Source organism: Ranitomeya variabilis, chromosome 3 (assembly GCF_051348905.1).
Source record: "Ranitomeya variabilis isolate aRanVar5 chromosome 3, aRanVar5.hap1, whole genome shotgun sequence".
Lineage (NCBI taxonomy): Eukaryota > Metazoa > Chordata > Amphibia > Anura > Dendrobatidae > Ranitomeya > Ranitomeya variabilis.
This window is the reverse complement of record NC_135234.1, coordinates 733,774,954-733,800,883: the sequence shown is the minus strand read 5'-3', so window position 1 is coordinate 733,800,883 and position 25,930 is coordinate 733,774,954. Positions and strand designations below refer to the sequence as shown.

Sequence of the window (25,930 nt, the reverse complement as noted above, 5' to 3'; positions counted from 1 at the left end):
AATCCTCATTGAAATTCCCCTTTATTTTTCTGCACAGCATACTTTTCGCTCCATTGCAGCCTCTGCTATTGGCTATAGAAATATTAAAAAAAAAAAGAGTCCTGTGAGGATCGAAGAGACCGTACTCTTCAAATTAAGTAATGGGATACTGCAATTCTTTAGAATGAAGGGGTGCAGCATTGCCTACAGGAAAGAAGACCACAGGCAATGGCTGCAAGGAGGCCACAACCTTCGAGGGAGAGCAGATGGGCTCTAAGAGTATTGTGCAGCACCAGCATTTGGTGGGTGTCTAAGAGTATTGTGCAGCACCAGCATTTGGTGGGTGTCAGGAAGCTGCACCACAAGCATACTGGCTTCTTGTAGGTGGTCTATGAACCTGTTCTGTGGCAATAAATAGGGCTTCAAAGGACAAGCTTTGTGCTAGCCACCTGGCCTTCATTCTTGGACTTATGCGGGGACCTTGGGTTGAGTCCATGGAGTGACTGCTGGCCGGTGAAGCAGACTGGCAGGAACTGATCAGATTGCCAGGTCAGAACCAAGAAGTAAAGATCTGGAACAATGTCGTCACGCAGAAGAATAGCAAAACACGGGGTGATGATAAAATAATGCCGAACTTGGGCGTTCCGACTGTTATGACATCATGATGGATGGAGCGGCAGATCAAGACCCCATTACCTCTCAGGTCACGGTTGAAGTCGTGCAACCTCCGGATTTCACCCTCCAGCTTATTTTTCATGGCTTTATCTAACGCCTCCCTCTTCGAAGATGATTTCACCAGACTCTCGTAAGCTTCTGAAATCTTCTGGATTTCGGATTCAAACTAGGTAAAAAAAAGAAATAAGTAAATGAGAAAAATGAAGATGTCCGTGAGGTGATGAGATGACGCTGTACAATCATGGAAACTTCTAGATACAGAAAATATCATGGTAATATCCACTAAACAGATTTATGTGGCAACTTTGCAAACACCCTTAAAGGGGGATTCACATCTCCAAGATCTTACCCCAATATATAGTAGGTGTAATAATAATAATAGCAAATACCTGCAATTAGAAATGTAGTATAGTTCTTCTGATTAGCTATCTCACCCCATGTACAGGCCATTGCAGTGACATTGCAGTAGTATCCATAGTTACGACCACTCATATAGTGACAGTTAGATACCTGTTAGTGGTGGTAACCATGGATACCTAAGCTAATGCAATGCCCTGCACATGGGGTAAGCGAGATAGCAAATAAGAACTGTACTACATTTCTAATTTCTGATATTATTATTATTACACCTACCACATATTGGGATAAGATCTTGCAGATGGGAATACCCCTTTAATCAACAAGATCCTATTGTTTTGTGCTTACAGCACCAATGCAGATATATGCATTATGAGCTGTGACATCACCTATTGTGAATGGTGGATCCTGTGTCATCTATTGTATATAGAGGTGTTATCAGTCATTGTACAGGAGGAGGTGAGCTGTGACATCACCTATTGTGAATGGTGGATCCTGTGATATCTACTGTATATAGAGGTGTTATCGGTCATTGTACAGGAGGAGGAGGTGAGCTGTGACATCACCTATTGTGAATGGTGGATCCTGTGTTATCTACTGTATATAGATGTGTTATCTGTCATTGTACAGCAGGAGGAGGTGAGCTGTGATATCACCTATTGTGAATGGTGGATCCTGTGTCATCTACTGTATATAGATGTGTTATCTGTCATTGTACAGCAGGAGGAGGTGAGCTGTGATATCACCTATTGTGAATGGTGGATCCTGTGTTATCTACTGTATATAGAGGTGTTATCAGTCATTGTACAGGAGGAGGAGGTGAGCTGTGACATCACCTATTGTGAATGGTGGATCCTGTATTATCTACTGTATATAGAGGTGTTATCAGTCATTGTACAGGAGGAGGAGGTGAGCTGTGACATCACCTATTGTGAATGGTGGATCCTGTATTATCTACTGTATATAGAGGTGTTATCAGTCATTGTACAGGAGGAGGTGAGCTGTGACATCACCTATTGTGAATGGTGGATCCTGTGTTATCTACTGTATATAGAGGTGTTATCAGTCACTGTACAGGAGGAGGAGGTGAGCTGTGATATCACCTATTGTGAATGGTGGATCCTGTGTTATCTACTGTATATAGAGGTGTTATCAGTCATTGTACAGGAGGAGGAGGTGAGCTGTGACATCACCTATTGTGAATGGTGGATCCTGTGTTATCTACTGTATATAGAGGTGTTATCAGTCATTGTACAGGAGGAGGAGGTGAGCTGTGATATCATCTATTGTGAATGGTGGATCCTGTGTTATCTACTGTATATAGAGGTGTTATCAGTCATTGTACAGGAGGAGGGGAGCTGTGACATCACCTATTGTGAATGGTGGATCCTGTGTTATCTACTGCATATAGAGGTGTTATCAGTCATTGTACAGGAGGAGGAGGTGAGCTGTGACATCACCTATTGTTAATGGTGGATCCTGTGTTATCTACTGTATATAGAGGTGTCATCAGTCATTGTACAGGAGGAGGAGGTGAGCTGTGACATCACCCATTATGAATGGTGGATCCTGTGTTATCTACTGTATATAGAGGTGTTATCAGTCACTGTACAGGAGGGGGAGGAGGTGAGCTGTGACATCACCTATTATGAATGGTGGATCCTGTGTTATCTACTGTATATAGAGGTGTTATCAGTCATTGTACAGGAGGAGGAGGTGAGCTGTGACATCACCTATTGTGAACGGTGGATCCTGTGTTATGTTCCGTATATAGAGGTGTTATCAGTCATTGTACAGGAGGAGGAGGTGAGCTGTGACATCACCTATTGTGAATGGTGGATCCTGTGTTATCTACTGTATATAGAGGTGTTATCAGTCATTGTACAGGAGGAGGAGGTGAGCTGTGACATCACCTATCGTGAATGGTGGATCCTGTGTTATGTTCTGTATATAGAGGTGTTATCAGTCATTGAACAGGAGGAGGAGGAGGTGAGCTGTGACATCACCTATTGTGAATGGTGGATCCTGTGTTATCTACTGTATATAGAGGTGTTATCAGTCATTGTACAGGAGGAGGAGGTGAGCTGTGACATCACCTATTGTGAATGGTGGATTCTGTGTTATCTACTGTATATAGAGGTGTTATCAGTCATTGTACAGGAGGAGGAGGTGAGCTGTGACATCACCTATTGTGAACGGTGGATCCTGTGTTATGTTCTGTATATAGAGGTGTTATCAGTCATTGTACAGGAGGAGGAGGTGAGCTGTGACATCACCTATTGTGAACGGTGGATCCTGTGTTATGTTCTGTATATAGAGGTGTTATCAGTCATTGTACAGGAGGAGGAGGTGAGCTGTGACATCACCTATTGTGAATGGTGGATCCTGTGTTATGTACTGTATATAGAGGTGTTATCAGTCATTGTACAGGAGGAGGTGAGCTGTGACATCACCTATTGTGAATGGAGGATCCTGTGCTATCTACTGTGTATAGAGGTTTCCTTTCAATATAACATCTATTAAGCTAGGTGATACAAGTATGATGTCTGAGGTCCTATCACTGAGAAGTGCTGCTGAGGATGTGTGACCCCAGATTCATGAACTGTCCTCTGTCTATAGGGGCTACACAGGTAATGTAGAAGAGGTCACACACGCTCAGTAAGGCTTCAATCACACATGGGACCTTGGGCTATTGGTTCTCAGAGGGAAAGAGGAGAAATTCCATATTGTGTAAATCCAAACCACCATCCACATTAATGTCTAGATACTTTTAAGCTACAAAAGTCCTTTTTTCACCAGCTCAGTTCTGTAGCACTTTTCCTACGCAGCACAATGCAGATGTGACATAAACTTTATGCACATCCATAAGTATTAACGCTGCCGAGGCAAAGATGACATTACACGCCTACAGCTGTCAGGGACCCTGCTGGAAAGTTACAATGGCGGCCCCTCAGATAACATCTTCACAGTCTACAACTCTATGTCGCTGGAAGTGCGCCGTACATTACAGGCGCAGAGGAGTGCGGTGAAAAAACAGCAGAAGCCAAGTCTCAGCCATAAGTGACAGGCGCAGCAATCATAGAAACAACAGGAGCGGAGAAAGTCTATAAAAGAACAGGCTGCCAAGGAAAGACGTTAACCCCTCACTGTACTCACTACCAAGAAAGCCGCCACCTCCTGCTATTACAGGAAAACTATCAGCTGTGGAAAAATGCAAAAACGGCATCTGGCTGCAAGATGACACTGTTATTGGGGCACTATGGCATCGTTATTGGGGCACTATGGCATCGTTATTGGGGCACTATGACACTGTTATTGGGGCACTATGGCATCATTATTGGGGCACTATGACACTGTTATTGGGGCACTATGACACTGTTATTGGGGCACTATGGCACTGTTATTGGGGCACTATGGCACTGTTATTGGGGCACTATGGCATTGTTATTAGGAAATTATGACACTTATTGGGGCACTATGGCATCGTTATTGGGGCACTAGGACACTGTTATTGGGGCACTATGACACTGTTATTGGGGCAAAAATAGATCAATGGCTACATTAGTCTGTGCTAAAAACTAAGGAAAATGTGAAATATGTGAAATAGGAAATAGCATACTGGCTTATGAACTTTATGAACAAACACATGAGATTTTTAGCACAAGATTTGGCCAAATATTGTGAGCCCATTCACCAAAACGTCAAGGTAATCTCAGATCGAATGGGTAACTACACTGACTGGTGTGAACACTTACTTGTGGTATCTGAGCTGACTGCCTAATGTGAACACTTACCTATGGCTAATAACAGGATAAAGCCTACTTATATAGGAAGCTCAGAACCAACTGTGTTGAGATGTAATTAAAACCCGGAGAAGGGCGGGACGTTCAAGTCAGAAAATAGTATATAGTAAATAGATCAACTGACTGAACAATATATATATATGTATATAAATAATTTGTAACCAAAAAAATTCAAATACAAAAATAGATCAATGGTTACATTAGTCTGTGCTAAAAACTAAGGAAAATGTGAAATATGTGAAATAGGAAATAGCATACTGGCTTATGAACTTTATGAACAAACACATGAGATTACCTTGACGTTTTGGTGAATGGGCTCACAATATTTGCAAATCTTGTGCTAAAAATCTCATGTGTTTGTTCATAAAGTTCATAAGCCAGTATGCTATTTCCTATTTCACATATTTCACATTTTCCTTAGTTTTTAGCACAGACTAATGTAACCATTGATCTATTTTTGTATTTGAATTTTTTTGGTTACAAATTATTTATATACATATATATATATTGTTCGGTCAGTTGATCTATTTACTGTTATTGGGGCACTATGACACTGTTATTGGGGCACTATGGCATTGTTATTGGGGCACTATGGCACTGTTATTGGGGCACTATGACAATGTTATTGGGGCACTATGGCATTGTTATTGGGACACTATGACACTTATTTGGGCACTATGGCATTGTTCTTGGGACACTGTGGAACTGTTATTGGGGCACTACTACACGGACCGGTTATTGGGGCACTGTTATTGGGGCACTATGGCATTGTTATTAGGAAATTATGACACTAATTGGGGCACTATGGCATCGTTATTGGGGCACTATGGCATCGTTATTGGGGCACTATGACACTGTTATTGGGGCACTATGACACTGTTATTAGGAAATTATGACACTTATTGGGGCACTATGACACTGTTATATGGGCACTATGACACTGTTATTGGGGCACTATGGCATTGTTATTAGGAAATTATGACACTTATTGGGGCACTATGGCATCGTTATTGGGGCACTATGACACTGTTATTGGGGCACTATGACACTGTTATTGAGGCACTATGACACTGTTATTGGGGCACTATGACACTGTTATTGGGGCACTATGACACTGTTATTGGGGCACTATGACACTGTTATTGGGGCACTATGACACTGTTATTGGGGCACTATGACACTGTTATTGGGGCACTATGACACTTATTTGGGCACTATGGCATTGTTCTTGGGACACTGTGGAACTGTTATTGGGGCACTACTACACGGACCGGTTATTGGGGCACTGTGGCACTGTTATTGGGGCACTATGGCACTGTTATTGGGGCACTATGGCATTGTTATTAGGAAATTATGACACTTATTGGGGCACTATGGCATCGTTATTGGGGCACTATGGCATCGTTATTGGGGCACTATGACACTGTTATTGGGGCACTATGACACTGTTATTGGGGCACTATGACACTGTTATTGGGGCACTATGACACTGTTATTGGGGCACTATGACACTGTTATTGGGGCACTATGGCATTGTTATTGGGACACTATGACACTTATTTGGGCACTATGGCATTGTTCTTGGGACACTGTGGAACTGTTATTGGGGCACTACTACACGGACCGGTTATTGGGGCACTGTGGCACTGTTATTGGGGCACTATTATTGGGGCACTATGGCATTGTTATTAGGAAATTATGACACTTATTGGGGCACTATGGCATCGTTATTGGGGCACTATGGCATCGTTATTGGGGCACTATGACACTGTTATTGGGGCACTATGACACTGTTATTAGGAAATTATGACACTTATTAGGGCACTATGGCACTGTTATTGGGGCACTATGACACTGTTATATGGGCACTATGACACTGTTATTGGGGCACTATGGCATTGTTATTAGGAAATTATGACACTTATTGGGGCACTATGGCATCGTTATTGGGGCACTATGACACTGTTATTGGGGCACTATGACACTGTTATTGGGGCACTATGACACTGTTATTGAGGCACTATGACACTGTTATTGGGGCACTATGACACTGTTATTGGGGCACTATGACACTGTTATTGGGGTACTATGACACTGTTATTGGGGCACTATGACACTGTTATTGGGGCACTATGGCATTGTTATTAGGAAATTATGACACTTATTGGGGCACTATGGCACTGTTATTGGGGCACTATGACACTGTTATTGGGGCACTATGACACTGTTATTGGGGCACTATGACACTGTTATTGGGGCACTATGGCATTGTTATTGGGACACTATGACACTTATTTGGGCACTATGGCATTGTTCTTGGGACACTGTGGAACTGTTATTGGGGCACTACTACACGGACCGGTTATTGGGGCACTGTGGCACTGTTCTTGGGGAACTATGACAGTGTTATTGGGGCACTATGACACTGTTCTTGGGGCACTATGCCACTGTTATTGGGGCACTATGACACTGTTATTGGGGCACTATGACACGGTTATTGGGGAACTATGACACTGTTCACAGGGGCACCACTGGATCGTAATTATAGTAAGTGCAAAGGTTGCAGTCACACTCAGGTCCTAAAGCCTGGTGGATATATAGTTTTTTCTCATTCAAAATTTTTTAATTGTTTTTGTAATACAGAACAAAACAATCATATCAACAGCTTTATACAAACACACCATAAGGCATATGAGCTACTGAAATAGAGAATTATTTAGTTACATGAAAATAAACAACTCCACATGGTGTACGATTTTGTTTTTTCCTCCCCTTCTTCCATGAGCCATAACTTATTTTTTCTATTTTTCTATTGATATACCCATAGGAGGGCTTGTTGTTTTTTTTTTTACAAGACGAGTCGTATGTACACGCCTGCGCAAGGCAAGATTGCCTTGTGCAGGCATGTACTACGGAGGACAGAGAATGAACTTCAATCCAATATTGCAGCCAGCGGGTAAGGAAAGGGTGAATCAAACACCCGAAAACCCCGCCCCTATGGCTGAAAATTGTTCCCTCCAAATTCAGGTGACAGAGTCCCTTTAAATGGGTTGTCCATCTTTTGGGTACATGTCTGCAGTCACTCAATATGACTGAAGACTTGTGAATCCTCAGCGCGCAGTGTGCACGCCATCAGGATTTTTTAGTGCCAGTGCGAGTGACAAGCACATGACCGTAAGTATACGATTTGCATGCATGTGGTCACCTGCAGACTAGACGTGTGCAGCGTCATTCAATGTAAGTGAATTGAGCGAGGTCGGACAAGTCTAGTTGGAATGTGGCCGCAAGTATGCAGTTCGCAATCAAGGGACAGTGTTGGGGGCCATGTAGGAGATTTTGCATTTGGGACCCACAATCTTCACCAAAGTAGTAATTATTAGGGAACACTAGTGATTATTATGGCATTGTTTAGGAGCTTATCCTTACTTTTATTGGAAACACTTTACCATTGTTTTAGGTTTATTTACTGATAAACTTAGGGTACCGTTACACTAAACGATTTACCAACGATCACGACCAGTGATACGACCTGGCCGTGATCCAAGTCGTTGTGTGGTCGCTGGGGAGCTGTCACACAGACCGCTCTCCAGCAACCAACGATGCCGAAGTCCCTGGGTAACCAGGGTAAACATCGGGTTACTAAGCGCAGGGCCGCGCTTAGTAACCCGATGTTTACCCTAGTTACCATTGTAAATGTAAAAAAAACCAAACACTACATACTCACCTTCTGATGTCTGTCACGTCCCTCGCCGCCGGCTTCCCGCACTGACTGTGTCAGTGCCGGCCGTACAGCACAGCACAGCGGTGACGTCACCGCTGTGCTCTGCTTTTACTTTACGGCCGGCGCTCACAGTCAATGCGGGAAGCGGACGGCGGGGGACGTGACAGGCACCGGAATGTGAGTATGGAGTTTTTTTTTTTTTTACATTTACAATGGTATCCAGGGTAAACATTGGGTTACTAAGCGTGGCCCTGCGCTTAGTAACCCGATGTTTACCCTGGTTACAAGCGAACGCATCGCTGGATCGCTGTCACACACAACGATCCAGCGATGACAGCGGGAGATCCAGCGACGAAATAAAGTTTCAAACGATCTGCTACGACGTACGATTCTCAGCAGGGTCCCTGATCGCTGCTGCGTGTCAGACACAGCGAGATCGTATGGATATCGCAGGAACGTCACGGATCGTACCGTCGTAGCGACCAAAGTGCCACTGTGAGACGGTACCCTTAGACTATTTTTAGGGCACTTTTATGGGCACTCTGTTGGCAATTATAACGCACACCTTTCTGGGCCCCTAGGTGCAACATTTACCAGTGCCGGTTACAGAAGCACTGTGCCCTGACTGTGAGGATAGCATCCAGCTGGTGGGGTGATCACTGCAGCATCTATGGGGCAATCTGATAGTGTTTTCAAGGGCGCACTAATATTATGTGACTCTGCAGGTCTCATTTATACAATGACACCATTTTGGCACTATTAATGGAGCCCTATTAGCTATACTTTGGGGGCTGTTCACACTGGTGACATTTGCATTGGCACATTGGTGTCGCTGGGTAGCTCTGTGCCAGCAGTTTTGCAGCTATTGGTGGAATCTGCAAGGACATATTGGTTTTGCTCACACGCGTGGTGGTAATAGGTGTAAATGAGCACTATTTTGTGGGTCATCCTAGTGCGGACACTCCAATTATGGTGGCAAGCAGAATGGGGCTTATGTAAAAATTTCTAAAGCTTCCCTAACAACTATTCAGAAAATAGGGCATCATCCGAGGCTACCAAAAAAATTAAATAAATAATATAGATATATTTATTTTTTTTCTCCAAACCTCTCCTACCCAACAAGGTATTACCATTTTGATTTTTTGCCACAGACCTATTCAAGTGAATGAGCGAGTTACTGTATATCCACAAATTGGATAAAAATAGAACAATTCTCCATTTTTATTCCTGATTTCCTGAAGACAATCAGTCCACTTCCATTGGAGCTGAGATGCAGTACCTGAGAATAGCCACTATTTAGTTTGTGGCGCTGTTTACATCCAGTCACACCGCTGGAGGTGATAACAGCTGATTGTGGGGGGTCGGATGTCAGGACCACACTGATCTGACATTTCACAGTCCAAGACAACCTCTTTTCAGAGCAACTAAATCTTTTTTATTAAATTATTTAGTCCAGTGTGGAAAATTATGAAACTTCACAAGTCGCTTTACTAGGGGATTTGTCTTCATTTCTGTAAACAAATAACATGTAAGTTGCTCCTGAACTTTGCTTTTCCCCAGCCTGTTTGCTGCCTTCAGCTGCATTGATAGCAGAACCTACGCACTTGGAGTACAGCTGATGGAAGTGATAGGTCAGCTCAGCTCCTGTGACTCACTTAGGCCTCCATCAGATGTAAGTTTTTTGGGAGCGCATGAGAAAAACGGACTGAATTTCATCAAAGTTTTGGCATTTTTGTATTCACTGATGAGACAAAAAAAAAGTTTCTCCAACTTCTCAAATCTATCAGTCAATGAAAAGCGGACAGAACATGGATGGTATCCCAGTGCTGTCTGATTTTTTTCTTTTGGATCCTAGACTTTCAGTGTCAACTTTGATCTGACACTCAGATCAATATCAAACATGTCACTGCTTGGCGAAATGATGGATGAAAGATCTGTAGGAAGATCTATCTTGTTTAAGCCTAGATAGGTCTACCAGGGTCTTCTCCGCCATCATCTTGATTGCATCAAGCCATCAGGTTTGCTGGTCTTCCTCTTCGCTTTGTTCCTTCTATTCTTCCAACAATGATGTCCTTCTCCAGTGATTGCTCTCTTCCTATGATGTGTTAAAATTAGTCAAGTCGTAGCTTGGTGATCCTTGACTCGAGTGACATGTCTGGGTTAATTTTGTTTGTTCTTCTTGCCATCCTTCTCCAGCACCACATTTCAATGTTGATTCTTCTTCTGTCTTGTTTCTTTTTCGTCCAGGTTTTGCATCCATATGTTGCCACTGAAAAGACCAAACTATGTACTTGCCGTGCCTTCGTCACCGGTGAAATGTTTCTCGTTTTGAAGACCTTTTCCAGTGACTTCATTGTTGATTTGCCCATAGCTATTCTCCTACTGACTTCCCGTGTCGTTGCGGCTGTCACGATTCCACCCCTCAGTGTGGGACCCAGTTACTGACGTCTCAGCCATCCAATCAGGGGCGTGCTGAAGCTGTTAGTACTTTGATTGACAGCTCAGTCGTCCAGTCTGGTGCAGGGGGCGTGCTGAGCTGTTGGCATTTTGATTGACACCTCGGCTGTCCAATCTGAGACTCGGAGGTGCCGGGTCGTCTTCAGATGTTCTTTGTCCAGCTTCTTAGATGGGCTGTCAGTCCCACATCCCTGTCGGACGTAGCTTCTGCTATGTGTGGTTGGTTTTCTCTGTGCCTAGTACCGTATTTTGCTTGATGATCTTTCGCAGTCTGACCATGAACCTCGTTCTGACCATCCGTCTGTTTAACCCCTTTGCTCTGATCCGCCATCCTCCTGGTACCTCAGACCGTTACCTGACTAGGCCTTTGTCTCTTCCCTCTGTTTATGACGTACCCTCCTGGCTTTTGACCTCGGAATTCTTGACTATCCCAACTCACGGATTGTCCGTGAGAAGTGACTCTGCGTCACAGTTGCATCTTGAGAGGTCTTTAAGTGTAAATATACCCCAGTGAAGTAATATTATAGCTGGAAGGGTCAGGAAATAGTCTCTCTCCTCCTTTGGCATAAAAAAGGGAGCAATGAACTATGAAGCTATAGAACAGCGGTATATGTACAGAAAAAGTAAGCAATAAAAGCATCAAGAATTCTGACTTTCATATTTTTTTTTTTTTTAAAGAATTTAAAGGGATTAGTCATAGTGTATCACCACAACTAAACTCTTCTCCGGCAGTGGAACAGTTAGCTTTGTGATAACCATGGCAACAGGATATAATAAGATTGGCTTTTTGCCGAATTCCTGTGGTTTCCTCAATCCTGCAAAGGTAAATATGTCGGCCCCATAACATCACCCTGCTCCAGCACAGAGCCAGCCTTTCATGTCTGGGTTATCAACATCACATGGGCACAACCACAATATCTGTGAGGGCGGATTTTGTCCGCTGCGACATGTGAAGGGAGGGCGGACATGGCATGAACATCATGCTTTTCTGAGGTTCTGCAATTTCCTTTTAATCTCCCTCTGTTCACTGATGGACCCTGGGGCCGAGACTCTTCTCACCACCTACACAGTGAATTTGGCCATAGCAATCAATAATCACATAGATGAATGTCAATCAGAGATACAAGATAGCGGTGCCCTTAAAAAGGACCTGTTACTTGCCATAAATATGTCATTCTTTTCCTGGTGTAAATGCCGCTGTTCCCCTGAATCCGGCGATGTTTTTCTTTTGTTTCTACGCCTCTCCATTCCTGACATATGGCCTCTGTATATAAATCTAGTCTTTTTAGCCAACTGGGCGTATTTTTTGAGAACTATGCCCCAGAGAAGAACAGAGGACCACGCCCACTTTGATAACAAGATCAGACTTACATATAGTGAAAAGGGGCCACATCTTAGGAATGGAGAGGCGCAGGAACAAAAGAAAAACAATGCCGGATTCAGGAGAAGAGCGGCATTTACACCAGGTAACAAAAAATGATAAATCCAAATTTATGGTAAGTGATAGGTGTCTTAATTTAGAATTCTACACTGCAGTTATCATAGGCTGTATTGACATGTTACAGGGTAATTTTCACCAAATCTAGTCAAACAGGGGGCACTGATAGCAGTCGCGCCAGAATCCTGGTAAAAGTCCCACTGCCACATGAGAAGACCCCAATGTACAAATGACACATGATAGGTGGTGGACCTTATTACAGATTTTGCATTGGAGACCATGACCTGCTTGAGTATTAGTGTAACTTTTGTTTTAGAGGATTTACCATGCTGTCTAATAATTATGAGATTAATTTATTATATAGTTGTAGTCTACAGAAAGCAAAGACCCAACCTTCAAACTCAACTCTCAATCCCCTCTAGAAGGGACCAGCGCCCTACCTCCACCCCGAGGCAACCATGACCAACTTTCCCTCAAGTGCAGGCAAACAGCTGCGCTCCTATAAAGCTAGTCTGCCAAGTGTTCACACCTTACCAGCTGACTCCACATGTGAGACTGTAGGGCATCTGCTAGGCCTCATTTAGACATCACAGAACATGGACCCATAAAAGTCTACGGGACTGTTCACATGTCCTGGTGTCTGTAAAAAATACATAAATTGGGAACTTTTCTGCTTAGACATCTGGTCTGCACAAGGAGGTGGTCTTTATGAGAGGTTTTACAGTATTGCTTGAAACAAAAAGATTGTATTCTGTATCACAGCTATGGGGCCTGTGAGTCACGAGGGCCTCGTCCCAGCACCTGGCTCACCTGCACTGGCATCACACTTTATTATGTATCTGCATCCTGGATGCAAATACAGTTGAAAGCAGTGATGGAACATGGAGTCTTCAGCTCCTTCTTCCATCATTCTCCAGCTGAGTCGGAGCTCTGACGTCTCAGCGCAGCGGGCGCGATGACGTCACTACATTGTGCCCATTCCGAAGAGCTTCAGACAACACGCTACAGAGACCAGGGCAGCGGGGGACAGGCAGAGGAAAGTATTTTTTTTTAATCAATGATTACATTTTGGGGACAACTATACTATTTGGAGGGCTATGTAAGGGACATTATACTACTTGGAGGGCTATGTGGGGGCCATTATACTACTTGGAGGGCTAAGTGGGGGCCAATATACTATTTGGAAGGAGTCCATTACACTATGCTGAGGCCAATTATATGGTCTGGAGGGCTGTATGTGGACCAATTATATTGTTTGGAGGGCTGTATGGGGTCCAATTATATTGTTTGGAGGGCTATGTGGGGAACCGTTATACTGTGTAAAAAGCTATGTTTTGGGCCACTCTACTGTGCGTGGGCCATTATACAGTGTAGTGAATTGTGTGAGGGGCATCATATTATGTGGAGGGTTGTGTGGGTTGTGAGGGGGCCATCATATTATGTGGAGGGTTGTGTGGGGGCCATCATATTATGTGGAGGGTTGTGTGGGGGCCATCATATTATGTGGAGGGTTGTGTGGGGGCCATCATATTATGTGGAGGGTTGTGTGGGGGCCATCATATTATGTGGAGGGTTGTGTGGGGGCCATCATATGTGGAGGGTTGTGTGGGCCATCATATTATGTGGAGGGTTGTGTGGGGGCCATCATATTATGTGGAGGGTTGTGTGGGGGCCATCATATTATGTGGAGGGTTGTGTGGGGGCCATCATATTATGTGGAGGGTTGTGTGGGGGCCATCATATTATGTGGAGCGTTGTGTGTGGGCCATCATATGTGGAGGGTTGTGTGGGCCATCATATTATGTGGAGGGTTGTGTGGGGGCCATCATATTATGTGGAGGGTTGTTTGGGGCCATCATATTATGTGGAGGGTTGTGTGGGGGCCATCATATTATGTGGAGGGTTGTGTGGGGGCCATCATATTATGTGGAGGGTTGTGTGGGGGCTATCATATTATGTGGAGGGTTGTGTGGGGGCCATCATATTATGTGGAGGGTTGTGTGGGGGCCATCATATTATGTGGAGGGTTGTTTGGGGCCATCATATTATGTGGAGGGTTGTGTGGGGGCCATCATATTATGTGGAGGGTTGTGTGGGGCCATCATATTATGTGGAGGGTTGTGTGGGGGCCATCATATTATGTGGAGGGTTGTTTGGGGCCATCATATTATGTGGAGGGTTGTGTGGGGGCCATCATATTATGTGGAGGGTTGTGTGGGGGCCATCATATTATGTGGAGGGTTGTGTGGGGGCCATCATATTATGTGGAGGGTTGTGTGGGGGCCATCATATTATGTGGAGGGTTGTGTGGGGCCATCATATTATGTGGAGGGTTGTGTGGGGGCCATTATATTATGTGGAGGGTTGTGTGGGGGCCATCATATTATGTGGAGGGTTGTTTGGGGCCATCATATTATGTGGAGGGTTGTGTGGGGGCCATTATACTGTGTTTTGAGGATTGTGGGGGCCATTATACTGTGCTGGTGTCACTGTGGAGGCATGATACAGTGTTGAGGTCACTGTGGGGGTATATTACCTTGCGGGGTGGGCATACCGAGTTATCATACTGTGCGTGTGGAGGGTATTCACTGTGGGAGTCTCTTACTATGTTTAGAGGGCACTTTTGTTGGAATCATACTTGATGGGGGCCATGAAAAGAGTATCTTAATGCGTGGAAACACTAAGGGCTTCAAAAGGAGCAAAATTACTTTGTAAGGGCTGCAAAGTTGTTTGATATGCTCGTCTGTGACCCCGCCAAATATTTTTTTTGTGAGTGTCCCAATTAGGACTTTCTACACCCTTAATGTATCACATAATACCATATACACTTATTTTACGTTTTGTGGTACGATGTGTGTTATGAACAAATAAGTGCCTTCCCCGTTATCATCAAAGTGGTAATCCAGATTTGAGCCAAGTCATTTTAGACAATCTGGGTACTAAGGATACCTTACCCAACAGTTCTAGGATTTAACACCAGGTTGCTGGGAATGACCCTGGAGGCAACCAGTCTGTCAGTATCAGGGGCCAAACTGGTATTTTAAGGAAGCTAATTAGCTGTGCTCATGGGGTGACAATGTTTGTTTTTTGATGGATTGGGGTAAGTTATAGTTTCGGTGATATATCAGTTGAGATGGGGAGACCCTGGAATGGCACAGCGTGCACACAATTTATATTCTCTTCCCAGCTTTGGGGTGAAAAGGGGGTCACTGTGCAGGGTGCACAGCGCTGAGTGCGGGAACTGGGCTCCCTACATGCAGTGAAGACGCGGCAGCCATATGTGCAGCAAGTTCCAGCTGTTACTACATGCAGAAAAATAAACTATAGTTTGGAAGCTTTCTCCAAGTAGTAAACACTTTTCGGGGATTTCGACACTTCTCTAAGCTTTTAAGTGACCGAAGCCAAGAGACGGGATCTGATAAATCTGAGTTGTTATACACTAGGAAAAGTCTCATTAGTGCAAGTAATGGTGGCTAAAGCGGATGTCAAAAAGGGCGACAACAAAAAAATCTATGTATAGTACCTGTAAGTAATTATTCATTCTACGACAGTATTCGAGAGTAAAAAAGTCACAAAATGGGGACACAAAATATCCAACTGTGTGCTACACTACACCTTTTATATAATGTTTACTCATAGTAATGCAATTGACTTATTAGTTTTTGTTCAATCAGATTATAACCTTTATTTTGTGACTCTAGTATAATTTGCTAGCGCTTAATTTACTTTACCTTTCTAAAAAAGTTAATATTTTCACTACAAAGTGCACCACACAGAAAAACTGTAACAGTTATTGTATAGTGTGTGTAAAAACAAGCACTTTTCCAATTTACTGCTAATTAAAATATGAAGCCGTTCTTGAGATATTAACACTTTTGTTTACAGCTCGTTGTCTGGGAGACCGACCACCGCTGCTGTCTAGCCTGTAAACACTGCACTGTATTTTGCTTGGATTAGGAGGTAACGGCGCGCTCCAGAGATCGTAGCCAACTTCAAAATAACGCTTACAGGCTCAATAGAAAAGGGCTTGAAAGTAGTGCGCATGAACTACTGTCTTGCAGCAGTGGTCGGTCTCCAAGACAACAAGCAAACAAAGGAAAAGTGTTAACATCTTGGGAACGGATCACAATTTTAATAAGCAGTAAATTGCAAAATTGCTTGCATTTACAAGCTCTATTCGATAATATGGGAATAACCCCTTAAATTTCTGGATATCACGTTCTAGCTGAAACACAACATCATACCTTTTGGAGTTTATCTGTTTTCTCATAGCAGATTTCTAGGTGCTGCCTCAGGCTGCTGTTCTCCTTGGTTACCATCTCCACCATTTGATGCGCTCGTTCCACAAGGGCTTCAGGTGGAAGCTGCGGGCCCAGAGACGGAGATTGGGATGGGGCGAGATGTGACGTCATAGTCATTGTTGAGTGCAGGGAGCCGCTGACTGAGGACACTTGAGATGACATAGGACTGTGTTGCTGAAATGGGACAGAGGTGAACAGCATCGGAGGCTGCTGCCGGCTGCAAAATAAATGCCAATATAAGATATTAGTCTTTTACACCGCTCCCGCCATGTGTGAGGCTTTAGGTGGCCGTACGATGTTTACTGTATACCACAGGTATAAAAAAAATGTAATATTGGCCAAGGCCACCAATCAGACACCACGACTTTCCAATTGGTTAAATTGCAGACTAAGTGAAATTGCATGAAAAATGCAAATCTTCTTAGTGAATGGCGTGCTGCTGAGCATGTGCAACCACCACTCTCATTACTGTCCATAGAAGTGGTGGTCGCACATTCACTGTGCTAAGTTTCATCTCTTCATGCTGTTTATGTGTCTTTTCATTGAAATACTGTAAAAAACCACACATTCGCATTGTGCAATTGGCATAACATGTATTAAAGCCTTGAAGCCTGTTCCTTTAAAACATTTTGTGACTATGATCACCGTGATCTGCCAGCAGCATGTGATAGAGCAGTAGAAAATGAGAATATTCATATATATAGTATGGTAGATAGGCTCACTAGGCTGCACACAGAGGTAGCTACAGGAACGCTGTCTCTTAAAATTTTCCACTGGTTTATTGTGGTACAGCATAAACCAGGGCAGGGCTAGCAACATAAACCTGGCCTTTCTGGCCCAACGGGAAAACAATGAGGATTCGCCAGCTCAAAAAACAAACATAAAAAGGTTCAATTTTCCTTATTCTAAAACATAGCTCTGGAGCTCCCATCTCCAGGCACACCCAACACTGAATGAGCCAGAAGGCTGTGTATTTACCCTCCGGACGCCACCCTAGGGGTGGAGATATGGTGAACATACTCCCACTCTTCAGATATTCAATAAACCTAGCCCTAAACATGGCTGATTAACTCCTCTCAGCACTTAGTGTGCTAGAGCATTTTTCTAGGTTCACATCACTGAAGCTAACACTCTCAATTATACGTCATATAATTTCATATAATAATATATATATATCATATCTCCCTTCCAGTACTTTGCCAGTGACTTAGTTACATATCCCCCCCCTCTGCCCAAAGCCAGGGGGTGTTTTGGCACCTTCAGTCACTAGACAGGGAAGTCTAGACAGGGCATCTGCATTACTGTGCAGTTGCCCCAGCCTGTGCTCCACATGAAAGTTGAAGTCCTGGAGCCTTAGAAGCCATCTAGTCATCCGGGCATTCTTCCGCTTCCTCTCCCTTATCCATCTCAGAATACAGATTTACATGGATAAAAGTCAAGTTATACTGAATACTTTCCCACAAATCTATATATCTATCTGCTCAGTTCCTCCTGTTCTATTGCATACTTCCCACGGACAGGACTACATGAAAAACGTGACAGGTTCCCTTTAACAAGCAAATAATAATGTTCAATTTCCGTACCTGCTCATATTTAGTATCGCCATTCCTTTCCAGATAATATTAAATTATTAATCCCAGTGATATACAGTAGCTCGCACATCCTGGCTAATCCCACATGAAGGTATGAATATTTTTTATGACTTTTTATAATATTACATTTATGTGCTGTGCCATAGAGCATGAGAAAGGGGAAGGATACATTTTCATTTATATGAGAAAGTTGTCATCTGGCAGAACCAGTGTGACCAGGAATGGGACAGCATTATAAATGGGATAAAAAATGAGATTCCATATTGAGGTCTACTTTAAGGGTATGTTCACACAGCATTTTTTAATCAGCCTTTTAAGGGTATGTGCACACGTTCAGGAATTTTCACGTTTCAGGATTTCCCATTGTTTTGGAGTGTCAGGGAAAATCCGCAAAAAATCTGCATCAAATCCGCAAAAAAAAACGCGTCAAATCCGTGCAAAAAAAAACGCATGCAGAATTCCTGCAGAAAACCTCAGGTTTATCTCAGGAAAATTCTGCATGCATTCCAGACATGTGCACATACCCTTAAAGATTTTACTCCGAAAAATAACTGAAAAATGTGTTTTCTTCATTGTTTAATCCCTTCCCGACCTTTGACGCAGCGTATGCATCATGAAAACCTGTGCCAAGCCGACCTGTGATGCAGCATATGCGTCATGGTCGGATCACGCTCCTGCAGGCCGGGTGAAAGGGTTAACTGTAATTTCACCAGACCTGCAGGGACAGGGGGAGTGGTACTTGAGCCCAGGGGGAGTGGCTTCGCCCCCCCGTGGCTACGATCGCTCTGATTGGCTGTTGAAAGTGAGGTTTCACTTTCAATCAGAGCGATAGTAATATTTCACCAATGAAAATTGGTGAAATATTACAATCCAACCATGGCCGATGCTGCAATAGCATCAGCCATGGCTGGAGATCGCAATCTGCCCTGTTATGGTTCTCAATGGCAAGAGAACATAGCCCAGCATACATAGGAACTAGCTCTTGGAAGGATGGAAACTTAAACTGACCATGAACTAAACCTGCCGCACAACTAACAGTAGCCGGGTAGCGTAGCCTGCGTTTTATCCCTAGACGCCCAGCGCCGGCCGGAGGACTAACTAATCCTGGCAGAGGAAAATATAGTCCTGGCTCACCTCTAGAGAAATTTCCCCGAAAGGCAGACAGAGGCCCCCACATATATTGGCGGTGATTTAAGATGAAAATGACAAACGTAGTATGAAAAATAGGTTTAGCAAAATCGAGGTCCGCTTACTAGATAGCAGGAAGACAGAAAGGGTACTTTCATGGTCAGCTGAAAACCCTATCAATACACCATCCTGAAATTACTTTAAGACTCTAGTATTAACTCATAACATCAGAGTGTCAATTTCAGATCACAAGAGCTTTCCAGACACAGAAACGAAACTGCAGCTGTGAACTGGAACAAAATGCAAAAAACAAACAAGGACAAAAGTCCGACTTAGCTGGAAGTTGTCTGGTAGCAGGAACATGCACAGAAAGGCTTCTGATTACAATGTTGACCGGCATGGAAGTGACAGAGGAGCAAGGTTAAATAGCGACTCCCACATCCTGATGGGAACAGGTGAACAGAGGGGATGATGCACACAAGTTCAATTCCACCAGTGGCCACCGGGGGAGCCCAAAATCCAATTTCACAACAGTACCCCCCCCTCAAGGAGGGGGCACCGAACCCTCACCAGAACCACCAGGGCGATCAGGATGAGCCCTATGAAAGGCACGGACCAGATCGGAGGCATGAACATCAGAGGCAGTCACCCAAGAATTATCCTCCTGACCGTATCCCTTCCATTTGACCAGATACTGGAGTTTCCGTCTGGAAACACGGGAGTCCAAGATTTTTTCCACAACGTACTCCAACTCGCCCTCAACCAACACCGGAGCAGGAGGCTCAACGGAAGGCACAACCGGTACCTCATACCTGCGCAACAATGACCGATGAAAAACATTATGAATAGAAAAAGATGCAGGGAGGTCCAAACGGAAGGACACAGGGTTAAGAATCTCCAATATCTTGTACGGGCCGATGAACCGAGGCTTAAACTTAGGAGAAGAAACCCTCATAGGGACAAAACGAGAAGACAACCACACCAAGTCCCCGACACAAAGCCGAGGACCAACCCGACGCCGGCGGTTGGCAAAAAGCTGAGTCTTCTCCTGGGACAACTTCAAATTGTCCACCACCTGCCCCCAAATCTGATGCAACCTCTCCACCACAGCATCCACTCCAGGACAATCCGAAGATTCCACCTGACCGGAGGAAAATCGAGGATGAAACCCCGAATTACAGAAAAAAGGAGACACCAAGGTGGCAGAGCTGGCCCGATTATTGAGGGCAAACTCCGCTAAAGGCAAAAAAGCAACCCAATCATCCTGATCTGCAGACACAAAACACCTCAAATATGTCTCCAAAGTCTGATTCGTCCGCTCGGTCTGGCCATTAGTCTGAGGATGGAAAGCAGACGAGAAAGACAAATCTATGCCCATCCTAGCACAGAATGCCCGCCAAAATCTAGACACGAATTGGGTTCCTCTGTCAGAAACGATATTCTCCGGAATACCATGCAAACGAACCACATTTTGAAAAAACAGAGGAACCAACTCGGAAGAAGAAGGCAACTTAGGCAGGGGAACCAAATGGACCATCTTAGAGAAACGGTCACACACCACCCAGATGACAGACATCTTCTGAGAAACAGGAAGATCCGAAATAAAATCCATCGAGATGTGCGTCCAAGGCCTCTTCGGGATAGGCAAGGGCAACAACAATCCACTAGCCCGAGAACAACAAGGCTTGGCCCGAGCACAAACGTCACAAGACTGCACAAAGCCTCGTACATCTCGTGACAGGGAAGGCCACCAGAAGGACCTTGCCACCAAATCCCTGGTACCAAAGATTCCAGGATGACCTGCCAACGCAGAAGAATGAACCTCAGAAATGACTTTACTGGTCCAATCATCAGGAACAAACAGTCTACCAGGTGGGCAACGATCAGGTCTATCCGCCTGAAAATCCTGCAAGGCCCGCCGCAGGTCTGGAGAAACGGCAGACAATATCACTCCATCCTTAAGGATACCTGTAGGTTCAGAATTACCAGGGGAGTCAGGCTCAAAACTCCTAGAAAGGGCATCAGCCTTAACATTCTTAGAACCCGGTAGGTATGACACCACAAAATTAAACCGAGAGAAAAACAACGACCAGCGCGCCTGTCTAGGATTCAGGCGTCTGGCGGACTCAAGATAAATTAAATTTTTGTGGTCGGTCAATACCACCACCTGATGTCTAGCCCCCTCAAGCCAATGACGCCACTCCTCAAAAGCCCACTTCATGGCCAAAAGCTCCCGATTCCCAATATCATAATTCCGCTCGGCGGGCGAAAATTTACGAGAAAAAAAAGCACAAGGTTTCATCACGGAGCAGTCGGAACTTCTTTGCGACAAAACCGCCCCAGCTCCGATTTCAGAAGCGTCGACCTCAACCTGAAAAGGAAGAGCAACATCAGGCTGACGCAACACAGGGGCGGAAGAAAAGCGGCGCTTAAGCTCCCGAAAAGCCTCCACAGCAGCAGGGGACCAATCAGCAACATCAGCACCCTTCTTAGTCAAATCAGTCAATGGTTTAACAACATCAGAAAAACCAGCAATAAATCGACGATAAAAGTTAGCAAAGCCCAAAAATTTCTGAAGACTCTTAAGAGAAGAGGGTTGCGTCCAATCACAAATAGCCCGAACCTTGACAGGATCCATCTCGATGGAAGAGGGGGAAAAAATGTATCCCAAGAAGGAAATCTTTTGAACCCCAAAAACGCACTTAGAACCCTTCACACACAAGGAATTAGACCGCAAAACCTGAAAAACCCTCCTGACCTGCTGGACATGAGAGTCCCAGTCATCCGAAAAAATCAGAATATCATCCAGATACACGATCATAAATTTATCCAAATAATCACGGAAAATGTCATGCATAAAGGACTGAAAGACTGAAGGGGCATTTGAAAGGCCAAAAGGCATCACCAAATACTCAAAGTGGCCCTCGGGCGTATTAAATGCGGTTTTCCACTCATCCCCCTGCTTAATTCGCACCAAATTATACGCCCCACGGAGATCTATCTTAGAGAACCACTTGGCCCCCTTTATGCGAGCAAACAAATCAGTCAGCAGTGGCAACGGATATTGATATTTAACCGTGATTTTATTCAAAAGCCGATAATCAATACACGGCCTCAAAGAGCCATCTTTCTTAGACACAAAGAAAAAACCGGCTCCTAAGGGAGATGACGAAGGACGAATATGTCCCTTTTCCAAGGACTCCTTTATATATTCTCGCATAGCAGCATGTTCAGGCACAGACAGATTAAATAAACGACCCTTAGGGTATTTACTACCCGGAATCAAATCTATGGCACAATCGCACTCCCGGTGCGGAGGTAATGAACCAAGCTTAGGTTCTTCAAAAACGTCACGATAGTCAGACAAGAATTCAGGAATCTCAGAGGGAATAGATGACGAAATGGAAACCAAAGGTACGTCCCCATGCATCCCCTTACATCCCCAGCTTAACACAGACATAGCGTTCCAGTCGAGGACTGGGTTATGAGATTGCAGCCATGGCAATCCAAGCACCAACACATCATGTAGATTATACAGCACAAGAAAGCGAATAATCTCCTGATGATCCGGATTAATTCGCATAGTTACTTGTGTCCAGTATTGTGGTTTATTACTAGCCAATGGGGTGGAGTCAATCCCCTTCAGAGGTATAGGAGTTTCAAGAGGCTCTAAATCATACCCACAGCGTTTGGCAAAGGACCAATCCATAAGACTCAAAGCGGCGCCAGAGTCGACATAGGCATCCGCGGTAATAGATGATAAAGAACAAATCAGGGTCACAGATAGAATAAACTTAGACTGAAAAGTGCCAATTGAAACTGACTTATCAAGCTTCTTAGTACGCTTAGAGCATGCTGATATAACATGAGTTGAATCACCACAATAAAAGCACAACCCATTTTTTCGTCTAAAATTCTGCCGTTCGCTTCTGGACAGAATTCTATCACATTGCATATTCTCTGGCGTCTTCTCAGTAGACACCGCCAAATGGTGCACAGGTTTGCGCTCCCGCAGACGTCTATCGATCTGGATAGCCATTGTCATGGACTCATTCAGACCCGCAGGCACAGGGAACCCCACCATAACATCCTTAACGGCATCAGAGAGACCCTCTCTGAAATTCGCCGCCAGGGCGCACTCATTCCACTGAGTAAGCACAGACCATTTACGGAATTTTTGGCAGTATATTTCAACTTCATCTTGCCCCTGAGATAGGGACATCAAGGCTTTTTCCGCCTGAAGCTCTAAATGAGGTTCCTCATAAAGCAACCCCAAGGCCAGAAAAAACGCATCCACATTGAGCAACGCAGGATCCCCTGGAGCCAATGCAAAAGCCCAATCTTGAGGGTCGCCCCGGAGCAAGGAAATCACAATCCTGACCTGCTGAGCAGGATCTCCAGCAGAGCGAGATTTCAGGGACAAAAACAACTTGCAATTATTTTTGAAATTTTGAAAGCAAGATCTATTCCCCGAGAAAAATTCAGGCAAAGGAATTCTAGGTTCAGATATAGGAACATGAACAACAAAATCTTGTAAATTTTGAACTTTCGTGGTGAGATTATTCAAACCTGCAGCTAAACTCTGAATATCCATTTTAAACAGGTGAACACAGAGCCATTCCAGGATTAGAAGGAGAGAGAGAGAAGAAGGCTGCAATATAGGCAGACTTGCAAGTGATTCAATAGAAAGCACACTCAGAACTGAAGGAAAAAAAAAAAAAAAAAAAAAAATTTTCAGCAGACTTCTTTTTTCTCTCCTTTCTCTGCCAATTAATTTAACCCTTTGTGGGCCGGTCAAACTGTTATGGTTCTCAATGGCAAGAGAACATAGCCCAGCATACATAGGAACTAGCTCTTGGAAGGATGGAAACTTAAACTGACCATGAACTAAACCTGCCGCACAACTAACAGTAGCCGGGTAGCGTAGCCTGCGTTTTATCCCTAGACGCCCAGCGCCGGCCGGAGGACTAACTAATCCTGGCAGAGGAAAATATAGTCCTGGCTCACCTCTAGAGAAATTTCCCCGAAAGGCAGACAGAGGCCCCCACATATATTGGCGGTGATTTAAGATGAAAATGACAAACGTAGTATGAAAAATAGGTTTAGCAAAATCGAGGTCCGCTTACTAGATAGCAGGAAGACAGAAAGGGTACTTTCATGGTCAGCTGAAAACCCTATCAATACACCATCCTGAAATTACTTTAAGACTCTAGTATTAACTCATAACATCAGAGTGGCAATTTCAGATCACAAGAGCTTTCCAGACACAGAAACGAAACTGCAGCTGTGAACTGGAACAAAATGCAAAAAACAAACAAGGACAAAAGTCCGACTTAGCTGGAAGTTGTCTGGTAGCAGGAACATGCACAGAAAGGCTTCTGATTACAATGTTGACCGGCATGGAAGTGACAGAGGAGCAAGGTTAAATAGCGACTCCCACATCCTGATGGGAACAGGTGAACAGAGGGGATGATGCACACAAGTTCAATTCCACCAGTGGCCACCGGGGGAGCCCAAAATCCAATTTCACAACACTGCCCCCTCCACCGCCACCGATCTCCTCCCCTCTGTCCTCCGTCCTGTCATTGCTGTCCTCCGCTCCCCTCCGTCCTCCTGTCTGCTCCCCCCGCAGTCCGATCCCCCCCGCTGTCTGATTCCCCCCCCCCATACTTACCGACCTCCAGTGTCCCTCCCGGTGTCCGTCCGTCTGCTCTATGGGCACCGCCATCTTCCAATATGGCGGGCGCGTGCGCAGTGCGCCCGCCGAATCTGCCAGCCGGCAGATTCGTTACAGGTACATTTTGATCACTGTGATAGGTTCTATCACAGCGATCAAAAAAAAAAAAAAATAATAATAATAAAATAAATAAATATATATTTTTTCCCCCCCACTAGGGTTAGGTCTAGGGTTAGGGTTAGGGCTAGGGTTAGGGCTAGGGTTAGCGTTAGGGCTAGAATTAGGGTTAGAATTAGGGTTAGAATTAGGGTTAGAATTAGGGTTAGAACTAGGGTTAGAATTAGGCTATGTGCACACGGTGTGGATTGGCCGCTGCGGATTCGTAGCAGTTTTCCATCAGGTTTACAGTACCATGTAAACCCATGGAAAACCAAATCCGCTGTGCCCATGGTGCGGAAAATACCGTGCGGAAACGCTGTGCTGTATTTTCCGCAGCATGTCAATTCTTTGTGCGGATTCCGCAGCGTTTTACACCTGTTCCTCAATAGGAATCCGCAGGTGAAATCTGCACAAAAAAACTGGAAATCCGGGGTAAATCCGCAGGTAAAATGCAGTGCCTTTTACCTGCGGATTTTTCAAAAATGGTGCGGAAAAATCTCATACAAATCTGCAACGTGGGCACATAGCCTTAGGGTTAGGGTTGGAATTAGAGTTGGAAATAGGGTTAAGATTAGGCTGTGGTTAGGGTTATGGTTAGGGGTGTGTTGGGGTTAGGGTTGGGATTAGGGTTAGGGGTGTGTTG

The 25,930-nt window shown here is 44.4% G+C and overlaps 1 protein-coding gene across 3 annotated transcripts in view; it reads right to left on the bottom strand.

Annotated features, from left to right (window-relative positions):
• The window catches only part of AMOTL1 (angiomotin like 1), a 186,716-nt gene that overhangs the window by 22,889 nt on the left and 137,897 nt on the right, over positions 1–25,930 (bottom strand). For all 3 annotated transcript variants that reach the window (XM_077298446.1, XM_077298448.1, XM_077298447.1), the window contains 2 exons: positions 16,675–16,948; positions 676–820 (listed from right to left, as the gene is read on the bottom strand). In XM_077298446.1, the coding sequence (XP_077154561.1) occupies positions 676–820; positions 16,675–16,948 (419 nt within the window). The remainder of the gene's footprint in view (positions 1–675; positions 821–16,674; positions 16,949–25,930) is intronic.